This window comes from Pongo abelii, chromosome 11 (genome assembly GCF_028885655.2).
Source record: "Pongo abelii isolate AG06213 chromosome 11, NHGRI_mPonAbe1-v2.0_pri, whole genome shotgun sequence".
Taxonomy (NCBI): Eukaryota; Metazoa; Chordata; class Mammalia; order Primates; family Hominidae; genus Pongo; species Pongo abelii.
In genome coordinates, this window is record NC_071996.2 from 35,032,876 (window position 1) to 35,047,787 (window position 14,912).

Below are 14,912 nucleotides of genomic sequence, written 5' to 3' on the forward strand. Positions count from 1 at the left end.
CCAGGGTGGTCTCCATCTCTTGACCTTGTGACCCGCCCGCCTCAGCCACCCAAAGTGCTGGGATTACAGGCATGAGCCACCGTGCCTGGCCTTTCCTATGCATTTCTTAAATGATAGTAAGAATTTGCATGTGTTCTCTTAGCACAGACCAACTGAAGTTAGAAGCAGATAACCTTGGTAGGGGGCTGGCTGCAGGCTGAGATGCTAGATGTTCCTAATACCCATTAACTCCTTCTTTCAGAATTAAGAGAACCTCTATTTTTTGCTGGACATACGGCTACCTTCCTCAAATAATGTTTCCTATCCTATGTGACCAAGCACCGGCCAGTCGGATGTTAGCAGAAAGGATGGGGCAAATGCTAGGAAGTGTTCTTAAAATGATAAGCCATGTCCTTCATCATCCTTCTGCTTTTTGGAAAGTGGACATAAGGGGTGGTTTTTCAACAATCATCCTAGACCATGAGGTAACTTCGGGAATGAAAATCATGAGGAATGTAGGCTGGGCACGGTGGCTCACGCCTGTAATCCCAGCACTTTGGGAGGCCAAAGCGGGTGGATCATGAGGTAAGGAGATCAAGACCATCCTAGCCAACATGGTGAAACCCCGTCTCTACTAGAAATATAAAAATCAGCTGGGCGTGGTGGGTGGGTGTCTGTAATCCCAGCTACTTGGGAGTCTAAGGCAGGAGAATTGCTTGAATGAGGGTGTCGGAGGTTGCAGTGAGCCGAGATCGCACCACTGCCCTCCAGCCTGGTGAAACAGTGAGATTCTGTCTCAAAAAAAAAAAAAAAAAAAGAAAATCATGAGGAATGTAAACCATACGAGGCAGAAGGACAAGATAGGAGAGTCTGGCGCTGCTCTATTAGCTTGGACCACCTCCCTCTGGGCTTTCATGTGTGACAGCAAGAAATTTCTATTCTTATTTAAACCATGGCACTTTAGAGTTTCTTCTGCTCCCATCTAAACCTTATTCTACTGGTAGTAATGGTTAGAAAAATCCAGTCGTGGACTTAAAAATCAATGTGGTTTGGAGAATTCAGATGGTTGGATCCACATATGGATAACTACTGTTAGACATGTTCTATTAGGGCTTTGATACAATGAAGTAGGTCCCAGAGTTCCTTTCATTTTGATAAGCACCTAGATCTTGGGTCTTGTTCTCTATAGAAGTGAAGCACTTGATTCAAGAGCCTTTGAGATCTTCTCCTCTTTCCTGACCAAAGAAACAACCACAGCCATCAACATTCTGGCATTGGGCTAGGCATTCTCTCCTCTGCTGGGTGAAGAAGCTGCTCTATTTGCTGATTTTCATTTGAATGTGGTGTAGAGATTCCTTGATAACAACAACTGTACATCATATGACCATTTTATTCTTTCTGTGTCTACCTAACTGCAGATGGGCACATTACAACTGTGGATTAGATACTTTATGGTTGGATGATAAAAGATTATAAGAACAATGTCTGTGTTACCAGAATGGCCATTATACATGAAGCTCCAAACCTCCTCTATTTGGCTTAACATAAATTTGTCTCAATTCTTAGTCTTAATGCAGGCTACTTTTCGAAAGTAGGGTTCTACCACAAAACAACTCTTTTTTCCCCTGGCAATGATTCTTGTGCAGTTCACTGAAGTAGGCTTGATCCTGTCTTTTCTTCCTCAACCCAAATTTGCTCAAACCAGTACCAAGTGTCCCAAACTTATAGATCCCAAGAGTTCTTCTTCTTCTTTTTTTCTTTTTTTTTGAGACAGAGTTTTGCTCTTGTTGCCCAGGCTGGAGTGCAATGGTGCAATCTCGGCTCACCGCAACCTCCACCTCCCAGATTCAAGTGATTCTCCTGCCTCAGCCTCCAGAGTACCTGGAATTACAGGCATGCACCACCACGCCTGGCTAATTTTGTATTTTTAGTAGAGACTGGTTTCTCCCTGTTGGTCAGGCTGGTCTCGAACTCCTGACCTCAGGTTATCCGCCCGCCTCAGCCTCCTAAAGTGCTGGGATTACAGGCATGAGCCACCATGCCTGGCCTGAGTTCTTCTTAACTATGAATAAAACTTTGCCTGGGTTCTTGTTACAATACAAATATGTGGCCGAAAAAGGTACCTGTATAATCCGTAACTACACAGATGTGAGTTCATTTACCACATTAGCTAGCTAAAGTCTAGGAGAGGATAAGGAATAAAGAAATGAAACACCCTGGAAAAATGGAAATATACTGGTTTATGGTGTTAAGTTACACAAAGGTATTTACTGAGCACCTATTGTCCATCTGCATGATACATTAGCTGCAGACAGGAGAGCCCCCTCTGGGGAAGAATGGAGGAAGGACAATAGATTGGGGTGGCAGGATGCTTTGGAGACAGTATCAGTTTCTCGAGTAGGGAGAAGAGCACCTCACAGGCAACTTCACAGAGCTATCCAAGGACAGTTAGAGCATCAGGGTTAGACCATGTCCTCTGTCATGCTACACTCTGGCAGTAGGAACCCTTCTGGCTCCTGCAGAAGAGACTAGGAGTACACCCAGACAATGAGGGAGGGTAATTAGATCTCATTCAACCAGGGGGCACTGTGGCCTATGCCCTTTAGACTACTGGGAAGATTGTTCAACTCTTTTAAGTTGGTGGTAAATAACATGTATCTTTCACTTCATGAACACATACCACACAATCCCAATAGGATTCAATTTTTTTTGTGAATCCTATTGGGTTCTGCTTCAATAATATTCTTCCCCAAATTCCTCGAAGGACATTTTCTCCTCTTTATAAGATTTTACAAATCCCCGGTTTCCTCCTAGGGGATTAATTTTTATTATCACTGGCTGATGTTTTCAATACAAGACAATGAATGGCATTTGAATTCCTACTAATTGTTAACTCTAGTAGACAATTAGTATAATACATAGGGTAAATGCATTATAGTTAGATAGCAGGAAAGAATAATTAGAAATACAGCATTTGTGATCATTTGGTGTTAATACTTCTATTAGGCTAGGCTAGCCATTTGCTTTGTTTAGTCTGACATTTATGAGGGCAATTTTAAAGAAAAAAATGTAGTTGCTTTATTTTACTTAAGCATGAATCTTGAATTTCAATATACAGCAGGTTTAGTTAATAATATCTTTTTTTTTTTTTTTTGAGGCAGGGTCTTGCTCTGTCACCTGGGCTGGAGTGCAGTGGTGTGATCATGGCTTACTGCACCTTTGACCTCCCAGGCTCAAGCAATTCTCCTGCCTCAGCCTCCCGAGTAGCTGGGACTACAGACACATGCCACCATGCCTGACTAATTTTTAAAAAAATTTTAGTAGAGATGGGATCTCACTATGTTGCTCAGGCTGGTCTTGAACTCCTGGGTTCAAGCAATTCTGCTGCCTCAGCCTCCCAAAGTGCTGGGATTACAGAGATCAGCCACTGCGCCTGGCCAAGTTAACAATGTCTTCTCTTGTAAGCAACTCCTATATTTTGATTAAACTAATGTGATTACCCTTAACCACAGAAATGCAAACATTCAGATTCACAACTTTCTTGACTGTTCTCTGTCAAAGACATTAGTTAATATTGGTTAGAAGAGCAACACATTTAGATTTTCACAGTTGCTATTATTGGAAACATATTATGGTTATAAAATACTGCAAGAAGAAGCGACTACACTTAGGTTAGATAACATGAAGAACAATGGTATTATCAGGGTGCAAAATATATATATTGTCAGCCATTCTTGTGGAATTAAGATAAACAACCATTTGACTTTGTTGAGTCTCATTCAGTCTTAAAATGGAGGGACTTTTTAGAAGGTCTGTGGAGAGCCTATTGACTGGCTAGCCTGGGAGACATGCTCAGCCCTCTTTTCCCTGCTACTTCATGCAATGGAGGCTGGAAAGCAACATGCTAACTTTCCCAGCATCCTTTGCAGCTAGGATTGGCTGTATGATTCATTTCTCATCAATGATCCATAAGATGGAGTCTGTGGGGGAACTCTAGTGAAGTTTTTAGCCTTCCTTATACTTTTGTCTTAAAGGTAAATGACTAGAGTGGTGGGAGTCAATTTGCAACCAGAGGCCACAAGCATGAGGACAAAAAGCTAGCATGGTAATCATGGCCAAGTAAATAGATACAATGAGCCAGTATTGGCTCCTCTATTTGGCTTAACATAGTTTTGTCTCAATTCTTAGCCTTAATGCAGGCTACTTTTCGAAAGTAGGGTTCTACCACAAAACAACTCTTTTTGCCCCTGGCAATGACTCTTGTGCAGTTCACTGAAGTAGGCTTGATCCTGTCCTTTCTTCTGCAACCCAAATTTGCTCAAACCAGTATCGAATGCCCCAAACTTATAGATCCCAAGAGTTCTTCTTAACTATGGATAAAACTTTGCCCGAGTTCTTGTTACAATACAAATATGAAGCCGAAAAAGGTACCTGTATATAAAGGGCTTTTGATGACATTGTTGAGCTGCTACACACCTCTTTCATGTTTGCCTTCCTCCAGTCTTTTAATTCTATAAGATGATTTTATTAATAACTAATATAAATACAATATATAATATATTATATTGTATAATATATAGTATAATATTATATATTGTATATTATAATATATGTTATAAAATATATTATTGTATTATATATTATATAATATATATACTAATATACTAATATAATAAATTATTATATATACTTATATAATAAATTATTATATAAGTATATATACTAATATATAGTATATATAATAATATATAGTATATATACTAATATATAGTATATATAATAATATATAGTATATATAATAATATATAGTATATAGAATAATATATAGTATATATAATAATATATAGTATATATACTATATGTAATAATATTATAACATAAATAATAACTTTATTATTTATGTAATGGCTTGTCAGGCTTTTTTGTTGTCATTTACTTGTGGCCAACAGTAGTTTATTCATATGGTCCTCCACCACTTCGAAGAGATACATCTTCAATGATCTGAACACCAAATCAATTATCTATCAAAAACATGGTTCAAATGTACTTCCATTAGAGTAATCTAACGCAGCACTATCCAACAGAACACTGATGAAGGAAACATTCATAAAGAACACATATGTTTGTGTGATGAAGGAATATATCTGATCTATTTATGATATAGAACATACAGTCATGTACCACAAAATGAAGTGTTGGCCTACAATGAACTGCATACACAATGGTGATCCCTTAAGATTATAATGAAGCTGAAAAATTCCTATTGCCTAGTGACGTCGTAGTTAAACCATTGTAATGTCATAGTGTAACCCATTACTCATGTGTTTGTGGTGATGCAGGTGTATAAAAAGCTATGTGCTGCCAGTCATAGAAAAATCTAGCACATATAATGATGTATAGTACAGAATATTTTATAATGATAATAAGCGACTATTACTGGTTTATGTATGTACTACTATACTATACTTTTTACTGTTATTTTAGACTGTACCTCTTCCATTTATTAAAAAAAAGTTAACAGCCTCAGGCAAATTCTTCAGGAGGTATCCAGAAGAAGACACTGTTATCACAGGAAATGACAGTCCTAGGTGTGTTATTGCTTCTGAAGATCTTCCAGTGGGAGAAGATGTGGAAGTGGAAGACAGTGATATTGATGATTCTGACCCTGCGGAGGCCTAGCTAATATGTGTGTTTGTGTCTTCGTTTTTAACAAAAAATTTAAAATGTGAAAAAAAAATTTTAATAGAAAAAACTTACAGAATAAGGATATAAAGATTATATTTTTGTGCAGCTGTACAATGTGTTTGTTTTAAGCTAAGTATTATCACAGAGTCAAAATGTTAAAAAATAATTGAAAAGTTTATAAAGTAAAAAAGTGACAGTAAACTAAAGTTAATTTATTATTGAAGAAATTTTTTCCAATAAATTTAGTGTAGCCTAAGTGTACAGTGTTTATGAATTCTACAGTAGTGTAAGGTGATGTCCTAGGCCCTCCATTCACTCACCAGTCACTAACTGACCCACCCAGAGCAACCTCCAGTTCTATAAGTGCCCTATACAGGTATATTGTTTATCTTTGATGCTAATTTTTTTTTTTTTCTTTTGAGACAGAGTCTCGCTCTGTCACCCAGGCTGGAGTGCACTGGCACGATCTCGGCTCAATGTAAGCTCTGCCTTATGGGTTCACGCCATTCTCCTGCCTCAGCCTCCTGAGTAGCTGGGACTACAGGCACCCACTACCATGCCCGGCTAATTTTTTTTTTTTTTTTGTATTTTTAGTACAGACAGGGTTTCACCGTGTTAGCCAGAATGGTCTCAATCTCCTGACCTCGTGATCCACCTGCCTTGGCCTCCCAAAGTGCTGGGCTTACAGGTGTGAGCCACTGCACCCGGCCGATACTTGTATTTTTTTTAACCTTACCTTTTCTATGTTTAGCTCTGGGTAAATAGACAAATACTTACCATTGTGTTATAATTGCCTGCAATATTCAGTACAGTAACATGCTGTACAGGCTCGTAAGCTAGGACCAACAGGCTATACCATATAGCCTAGGTGTGTAGTAGGCTACAGCATCTAGATTTGTGTAAGTGCGCTCTTTGATACTCCCACAATGTTGAAATTGCCGAATGACACATTTCTCAGGACATATTCCTGTCACCAAGCAACACGTGACTGTACAGAAGATAGGGCCACTGAAAATTCAAAATGTGGCTACTGCTACTGAGGAAGTAAATTTTTAATTTTATCTTGCTTCATTAATTTAAATTGAAACAGCCAACATGTGGCTGGTGGCTATCACATCAAGCAGCACAGATACAAAGAATTGCTACCTACTGAAAAATATTTTAAGAGATTCCTGTAGTTCTCTTAGAAAAAATTCAGCTTATAACTTTATATATATTATTTCACAGGCCCAAGAACACCTCATTATAGAAAAATGATGACTCAGCAGGGCTTTGCACAATGTCCTGTTTGAAGGCTGTTAAACAATATTTAACTCGAACATTAGCTAACTAGGCAGAACTGATACCAATTCAAGCATTTTACATTGACAACTATAATAAAGGATGTCCTTTTGGAATAATAATCTTATTCAGACTACATTCTTTCAGCTGTTTGTTAAGACTTTTGTGTTCCCAATTACGAATGAAAAGAATAATAATGGCATGCCAGTCTCATTAAGCTACGGGGGTACAACAACTCTCTCAGACAAACTATAAATTATCATTTGCACAAGACCGCTGAGTATGCTAGAAAATCAGCCACAAAGTGTGCCAACATGGCGCCGAGTAGTGGGAGACTGAGAGTGGGCAGCTAAAGATGCTCCCAGTGAAAGGAGAGGAGAAATGGATGCCGATTATACTAGACACTGGGGATCTGTGGGGCCGTCATATACTGGAGCACGGTATTCAGTACTATCTCCTACACCCAAATGTGACTTGCAGAAATGATTCCATGACGCCTCAGTGTCTTATGTCAAGGTAAATAATCAGCACACTCACATTCATGGCTATATTTAGAGCCTGAGGAACAACCACTTCTTCAAGTGTCCAGGGTGGCCTGGAGGAGCTAAACGTGTCACTTCTTCTATCTCTTGACAAGGAATGTAGTCACAGGCAACTCCTCCATCACTGGTTACCTCCCAGCTGCTGTAAAGAGGTCAGCAAAGTTCCTGTGTGCTGGGAACTTGAGTTCCTTCAAGGTTATGCACAATTTTAAGACGTGGCTGACAAGCTGAACTTATTTCAGAGACAGGACTATCTATATTCTGAGTTTTAACAGAAATGATGTAAAAAGTAAGTTGAGAGTTTTGGCAAACCGGATTTTCTTATTCTATATTTGCTACTATGTGTAAAACATTCAATTTATAAAATATTTCATTTAAGAAAGCCACCACCCACACTTCTAACCACTAGGTGTTCTTGAGATAATTATAGAAACTGGATTACTCAGTATCACTTTCATTTCATATTGACAAATACTTCTCATCAGTTTGCTTTGCATTCTTTTGCAAATACCTGTGTTTTCCTCATAGGTGCTGCTTTGACCCACTTATTTTATGGTAACGTCCAATGTCTAAGGAGATAATGGCAACCATATGTGAATAGTAAAGACTCAGTCTTGATAGAGGGACATGGTCTCTAAGAATGTACCATATCTGGAAGAAGGATACACTTAGAATAAATCTCCGTGAAAGACACATAAATATGTGAATGTTTACCTATGATGTGGCTCTGAAATACAGAATCTGCAACTGCATCGTCTTCATCCTCTTGCAAGTTTTCATTTGCCTCTTTTACCTGCAGGAAGAAGAAAATGATGCAAGTTCTTATTTGTTTTATTAAAAAGATCCCTTTGCAATCCTCAGAGTAATGGTACATTCTATAACAAATATGTGGGCATAGGTGTGAGTGTCTGCATGTATATACATGTGTGAGTATGTATGTATACATATAACATATATTTTTTTCGTTCCACTTTTCCGCACTCCATCATTTGGCTTTATGACAAGTTTTAATTATAAGAGCTTATTTTCAGACATATAACCTCATTTCTGAAGGAGAGAATTTACAGGGTATCTAATTCTACACAAAATTTTAGAGATAACAGCTTTGCTTGTTAATAATTAATAAAATCAGTAACACAGGGCTGTTAGGAAAAATTAAAGTCTAAGGAGGTATAATTCCTCCAGAGTCCATGACTTCCACTACAAGTTATTTTAATAGGAATAAAAATATATACTTTAAATATACTTAGATCTCCTGGCTCTTTCCTGGAATGTAACTTAAGAAGATGATTTTTTTTTCCATTCTTTCCATAATCAAAGGAGATGACAATGATGTGTGTATGATCAGTGAACTAGAGCAGTGAGTCATTTATCTAGATTTTTTTTTTGAGCCAAAAACATTCCCTCTTATATTTCAGTTGGAAGGTCCAGGCGCTTGATTGGGCAGCATCAGATGGAACTCTACACAGAATTTAATGAAGTCACAGTATTTTACAGATAAGAATTCTGAGGTCCAGGAAGTCTCCTTAAAGTTGGCACAAATGCAGTAAGTGGCAACACTGGCATGAAAGCCCAGGCCCCCTACTTCCCAATCCAGTAGCGGGAGAAGTAATAGCATCATTAGCAATACCAACCACAATAGAAACAGTGAACACTTACATACTGGGCAGGTGCTGTTTGCACGTAAGATCTCAAAATCCTTACAACAGTGCTATGAAGCAGGTGCTATGGTTAACTTTATTTTAGAGATGAAGACCCATCCCAAAGCAATAGAGAAGGTAATTGTCAAAGTGATGGCACTGGGATTTAAACTCAGCAAATCTGACTCCAGATTTGTGTTTACTGGGGGGACCTTTGGTATTCTCAAATTTTCCACTTGAATATGCCTGTGTAGACTTGGACTCAGTATCAAGACAACTTAGGGTTCTAGAGGTAATGGCCCTACATAGCTCTTTTAAAATACATTCCAGGCAGCCACCTAGGCAGCCAATGATAATAACGTGCAATGCAATGGGTGTCCCGCTTAGGCACGTACATTAGAGGTTGTCAGTGGATTTGCTACAGGGCTTGAATTGAATGCCAAGAAATTATTATTTTATACTCTCAATGTGAAAGTCGTATGGCTGAATACTGACCTCGAGCTGGATTTAGCTTTCTACTTTTTGCCTCCTATTTTTCATACTTAATGGAATAAGACCAATTATTTGCATTTTATGACTGCAGTTTCAATATTAGAATGTAATTGGTGCTAAATCTGTACCATGCTGATAGCCAGAGATGGCAAACTCAAGAGAGTATGTAGACGGCTAACTCAACACTGGCAAGGAGAGATCGTTAAGGGTTCAGTATCAAGAGGCCATGCTTCATCACTTTCTTTCCCCTTCAGCTGTCTAATCTGTGGGCATTTCTCTGTTGGTTAGCAGCTCCACAGGAAGAAAGTCAGAGAATGAAAGAAGGCAGAAAAAAAGGGCTTCATTAACTGACCGTGTTCTAGCAGTATATATTTACAGATGGCAGAGAGGAAACACACTGTGAGTATGAGAAAGACCAAAGTACTACTTATTTGCCTTCCAAAGTTTTCTTTGCTCAGGGACCTGTTTGTGACAAGGTGATCCAAAGGCCCCCAAACACCTCAGTTTCCATTAATAATCCACTGAGAGCCTTTTATCCTCTTTTATAGAACAACAAGGAAATCATATTTTCAGTTTCATATCAGCCCTTATGGCAATATGTCCCATATTTCTCCCACCTGTTAATGTAAAATAGTATTTCCTTTGGGTTTTTCTAAATTTATACATTTTAAACTCACAGGGGTGCCCTCGAAACCTGTTGGACTGTGAGTAAATCATCATCTCTGCCAGCCTGTGAAATTCTAAATGAAAGAATCAAATAATTAGAACAAAGTTTTCATCTTACAGATAAAGAAAAAGGAGCTTCAGAGAGGGTTAATAATTTATTCAAAGTCATACAGAATTTCAGTTATAGAACAGGCACTCCTGATTCCTATTCATTGCTATAATTCAATTTTTCAGAGTGCCCTGTCCTGTTATAGCTATCCTTTCCAGACCTTCCAAAGAACTACTCTTTCTTAGTGTCTACCAGTTAGATATGAAGGTAATATTCCAAGTATCCATAAACTATATTTTAAGAGTAGTAAACATTTTTCGTGTGTGTGTGTATAATTCTCTGCTTCCCTTCCCTACTGTTCCCTACCCGTTCTGTGCCCCTTCTCCACCTCCTTTCTCTAATTATCATATTTAAGAAAGAAAACAAAAGCTACTGCACAGTCCTACCTGTCAGCTCCTTGCCAGAGGCATTCCAGGGCTTTATGTGCTTAACCGCAAACGCTAAAAGTGGCCTCTGGGGACTTATGAGAAGAACTGAGATGGTGAACAGGTCCCCTGGCTCTTTCAGCTCTCCTGGGCTGGATGACCCATGAGGGGCAGATGACTCATTGGGGGAAATTGTGAACTTGATGGGAATGGATGAAGAAGCAGCAAGAAAATGGAAAGTGGGAGAGTGCTTTAGAGTGACATACTTGTCAGTTCTAATTATCCATACAAATAGATTTCAATGCAAAGTGGTGAGTAATTAAAAAAAATCCATTTGCCTATGGAAATGAGGGGCATAATTTATTTTGGCAGCAGATTCCCCTTGCTAATTATATTTTTCTTGGGATGAAATTTAAATTAATTTTCATTCTTGATCCCATAGGAGCTGGATGTTGGTGGGAAGTTGTGGGAGTTTTCCTGGGAGTAAGAGGGCTGCCAGGTCAAGCATTTGCCAAAAATAGGCACAAGTGGGACAGTCTCCATGTGGGAAAGCACTGCAAAGAATGGGAGAGTGAACACAAAACCAAGAAGTCTGGCAAGTGTTTGGTTCAGAAAAGACGTAGAAATGTAGAAATGTCCCAGTCACTGTTGCCATCCCAGGAACATAAACAAGTCCATGTCACTTATGTCCTATTTGGTAAAAAGTAGAAGGTGACTCACAAGCAACAACTATGGGCCGTTTTTGGTTTAAGTTAGTTGTCAGTGCTTTGGGTGTCTTCTAATGATTTATCTCTAACTCTTGTCCATCTTTTTGGGCTCTGCAGTTCTAGTCAGCAACTACTCCAAACACCAGTCTATAACAGGCAACAATTAAATGTCACTGTACTTCTATTTTATTCACCCCTGTTCCTAAGAAGGGCAGGAAGAAATGTGCCTACAAGAGACACAGGTGGAAAAGGGGAGAAAATAATTCACCATTGATATAATTGATATAATTTCATAATTAAACCCAATTTTATATCAATTCACCATTGATATAATTTCATAATTAAACCCAAATTTGAGAACATCCTTCATTTGGAGGTCTATACATATTTCTTCCCTGAATCACCCTAACACTAATGGCTTCCCAAGAAACCAACATTTTGATGTCAAAGCTCATTTGAAAAGGAAAAGAACATAAGTGAGACAGGAAATAATCCTGGGAGGGAAAACTCCGGGAAGGCATAACCTTTGGAAAAGTTACTCATTTAGAAAACTTTGCAGGCGGAGGGCAAAATATGCATGTTTCTTATTAGCATCAAAATACCATTTAGAACAGAATTGTTCAATTAAGGATGTTAAAATTGTAACATTTCACAGAACTTAATAAGATGATAACAATTTGTGTAATTATTGTACTGTTTTCTGCCATTTTACCACCATGGTACCATTTTAATGGGACAGTATTTGATACTTTCTTATTAGCAGACATGATTTTTTTTTAGACTATGTGACACTGGGTGAAGAGAATACCCATAATTTAAATTAAAATACCCATACTAAAATGGTCATATTAAAATGGTTCACGATGAAGGTATATGATCTCATTAATTTTGTTAATGATTTTTATTTTCGTCCAGTGATAGTTAAATAGGAGCGTACAGCTGTCTTTCTTTGAGACTTTTCATTTCAGAAAATTATCTAAATCCACAGGAAGGAAGAACTTGAAACATGTAGCAAGCACAGTGTACCTCTTTCTGACTTATTGACTTAATACTAAAGCAGTCTTTCTAGGAGATGCCTTTTCCCTATTTTATAATGATTTTATATAATTTAAATAAAAGTACCAAGTAACATGGCCCTTGTCTAAATTACACAAAAATTAGAGCTAAGTGGTCTATAAACGATGGCAGAAATGGGGATATAAGCTTCTAATTAAGGCTCTGAAATAAGAAAAAAAATTAATTCAGCCAAACATTAATAGGACTTCCAAACATATTTTAGAATGTTTCTAGCAATACTAAAAATGAATATGCAGTTACTAGTGAACTAAGTGGAGGTTTGCTACACATGTGGATTTGTTATATGTATGGAAAAATCTATTATTATTATATGTTAGAACACTAAAAATGCCTTAGGACTCTCATAACTATATATAATCTTAGTTTGTAAAGAACAAAAGATGGTGGTATAGTATGTCATAAGGTTTTAAACAGTGGTTTTATTTAGAAAAAAAGTGTGATATGTAATGCATTGCATATAGACATTGTTTTCATCCAAAATAACTGCTATGAAAACAATTCTTTGCAACACACTTTAAAATAAGCAGACAGTGAATTTACCTTGAGCCCTAGTGGGGGGAAATTCTCTTCAACTCTGAATTTTAAAAGGCTCATGGGTATTCACATCAATGTGCTGTGGTGTTAAAATACATCTCATTTTGCATCTAATCTCCTTCCTATATAGGCTGATAACATATAATAAATGAGTTTTCTCTCCTATTCTTGTGCTAGTCACAAAGGAGTCTATAGCAATGTCCTTTGTGAAATTAGTAATTTTAGCCCAATCCATGCTGATGATTATGGAGATGAAACAAAAAGCACTGCATTTTACATTTTAAAAAATGACTAGCTGGTCAACTATCCAGGTTAATAACATTTCTCTGTATGGAAAAGCTTCTCAGCATGACTAATTTGTCTTTCAGCTAACTGGAAAAATCATCATATCCCTATTGATTATGTATATGTGGGGTCGTTAGGGAATCTTTGTACTTCACAGAAAATAATGAGAGTGTTTCTTGCAGATATTCTGGAAAGACCAAAGGACCCTGTGAAAGACTGCAGATGAGGGACGAAAAGCATGGCAAATAACCTTAGCATCAGGAAGTAATAAGAAAATAAAAATGAAATTGTGAAAGCCAAACATAAAGTCTTTTTGTTTTTTTGGTACTTCTGTACAGTGAAGATATACCCTAGGCTGTCAGGACCATATTAAATGGGGCATAGTTAAATTGAGTGCCTCTGATAAGGGGCTCTGCCAGGCTATCAAAATTTTCCATCAGCTGGATTGAATTTCCAGCATATTGCACATTTTCACAAGTTCATTCTCTCTTCCTCCTTTCAGTGACACCACAAGGGCAGCCTTAGATATGCTTATAATTTGTGGTTTTATAATGCAGGGGACATCTATGTTTTCAAAGAAGGGATGATACCATGGAAGCCAAGAGCAGAAATGGGATGGGGAAAGAAAAAAAAAAAACTTTTGCAATGAACATAATCTGCATACAATTTTGGAGAGTTTGTAAAAAGACCTTATGGCTCTGTAGAGTCAAGAGCTATTTGAATAAAAAAATTTAAACATCCATTTCCCTCAAATTAAAGTCTGTGAAACTTGAAGGAAATCTAAACATCAGTAAGTATTTATAGCTAATAATTAATAACTAATAATGTCAACCATGGTCACTTTAAAATCTCCTCTACTCTTGAACGACTCCAGAAAATAATGCAGGAAAATATTTAAAGTTTTCCCTCAGAAAATTGTAGTATGTACTATATTTTAATAATCTCTTTATTAGAGTACAAAAAGATATGGATATAGTAATTCCGTAAAGACAATTTTTTTGTGTTTAAGTGCTCTGGAACTTGCCAAAAGGAACAATGAATACTATCAAATCATTTACAAAAGTATATAAAGAATGTACGGAGAGTAAGTGCAATTCAAGGTAATTTTAAAACAAAAATATTAACTGAAACTAGTACACCCCAGGAAAATATAAAAATACTCTTTCATTTTTTTTTTTATTTTTTTATTTTTTTGAGACGGAGTCTCGCTCTGTCGCCCAGGCTGGAGTCCAGTGGCATAATCTCGGCTCACTGCAAGCTCTGCCTCATGGGTTCACACCATTCTCCTGCCTCAGCCTCCCAAGTCGCTAGGACTACAGGCGCCCACCACCACGCCCAGCTAATTTTTTGTATTTTTAGTAGAGATGGGGTTTCACCGTGCTAGCCAGGATGGTCTCAATCTCCTGACCTTGTGATCCGCCCGCCTCGGCCTCCCAAAGTGCTGGGATTACAGGCATGAGCCACTGTGCCCGGCCTTATTTTTTAATTTTTAAAAAGAAGTCTACTCCCTGCGTTCTGGACCTCACAATAGGCTAAATGATAGGGAGCCA

The 14,912-nt window shown here is 37.7% G+C and overlaps 1 protein-coding gene and 1 long non-coding RNA gene across 25 annotated transcripts in view; one reads left to right on the top strand and one right to left on the bottom strand.

The window, feature by feature from the left end:
• Positions 1-14,912, bottom strand: part of NCKAP5 (NCK associated protein 5) — a 993,533-nt gene that overhangs the window by 88,043 nt on the left and 890,578 nt on the right. For all 24 annotated transcript variants that reach the window (XM_063712751.1, XM_054549292.2, XM_054549288.2 and 21 more), the window contains one exon: positions 8,202-8,280. In XM_063712751.1, the coding sequence (XP_063568821.1) occupies positions 8,202-8,280 (79 nt within the window). The remainder of the gene's footprint in view (positions 1-8,201; positions 8,281-14,912) is intronic.
• Positions 8,973-13,660, top strand: LOC129057968 (uncharacterized). The gene is made up of 3 exons (XR_008522743.1): positions 8,973-9,265; positions 9,908-10,018; positions 13,545-13,660. It is a non-coding gene; the product is annotated as an uncharacterized LOC129057968 (long non-coding RNA).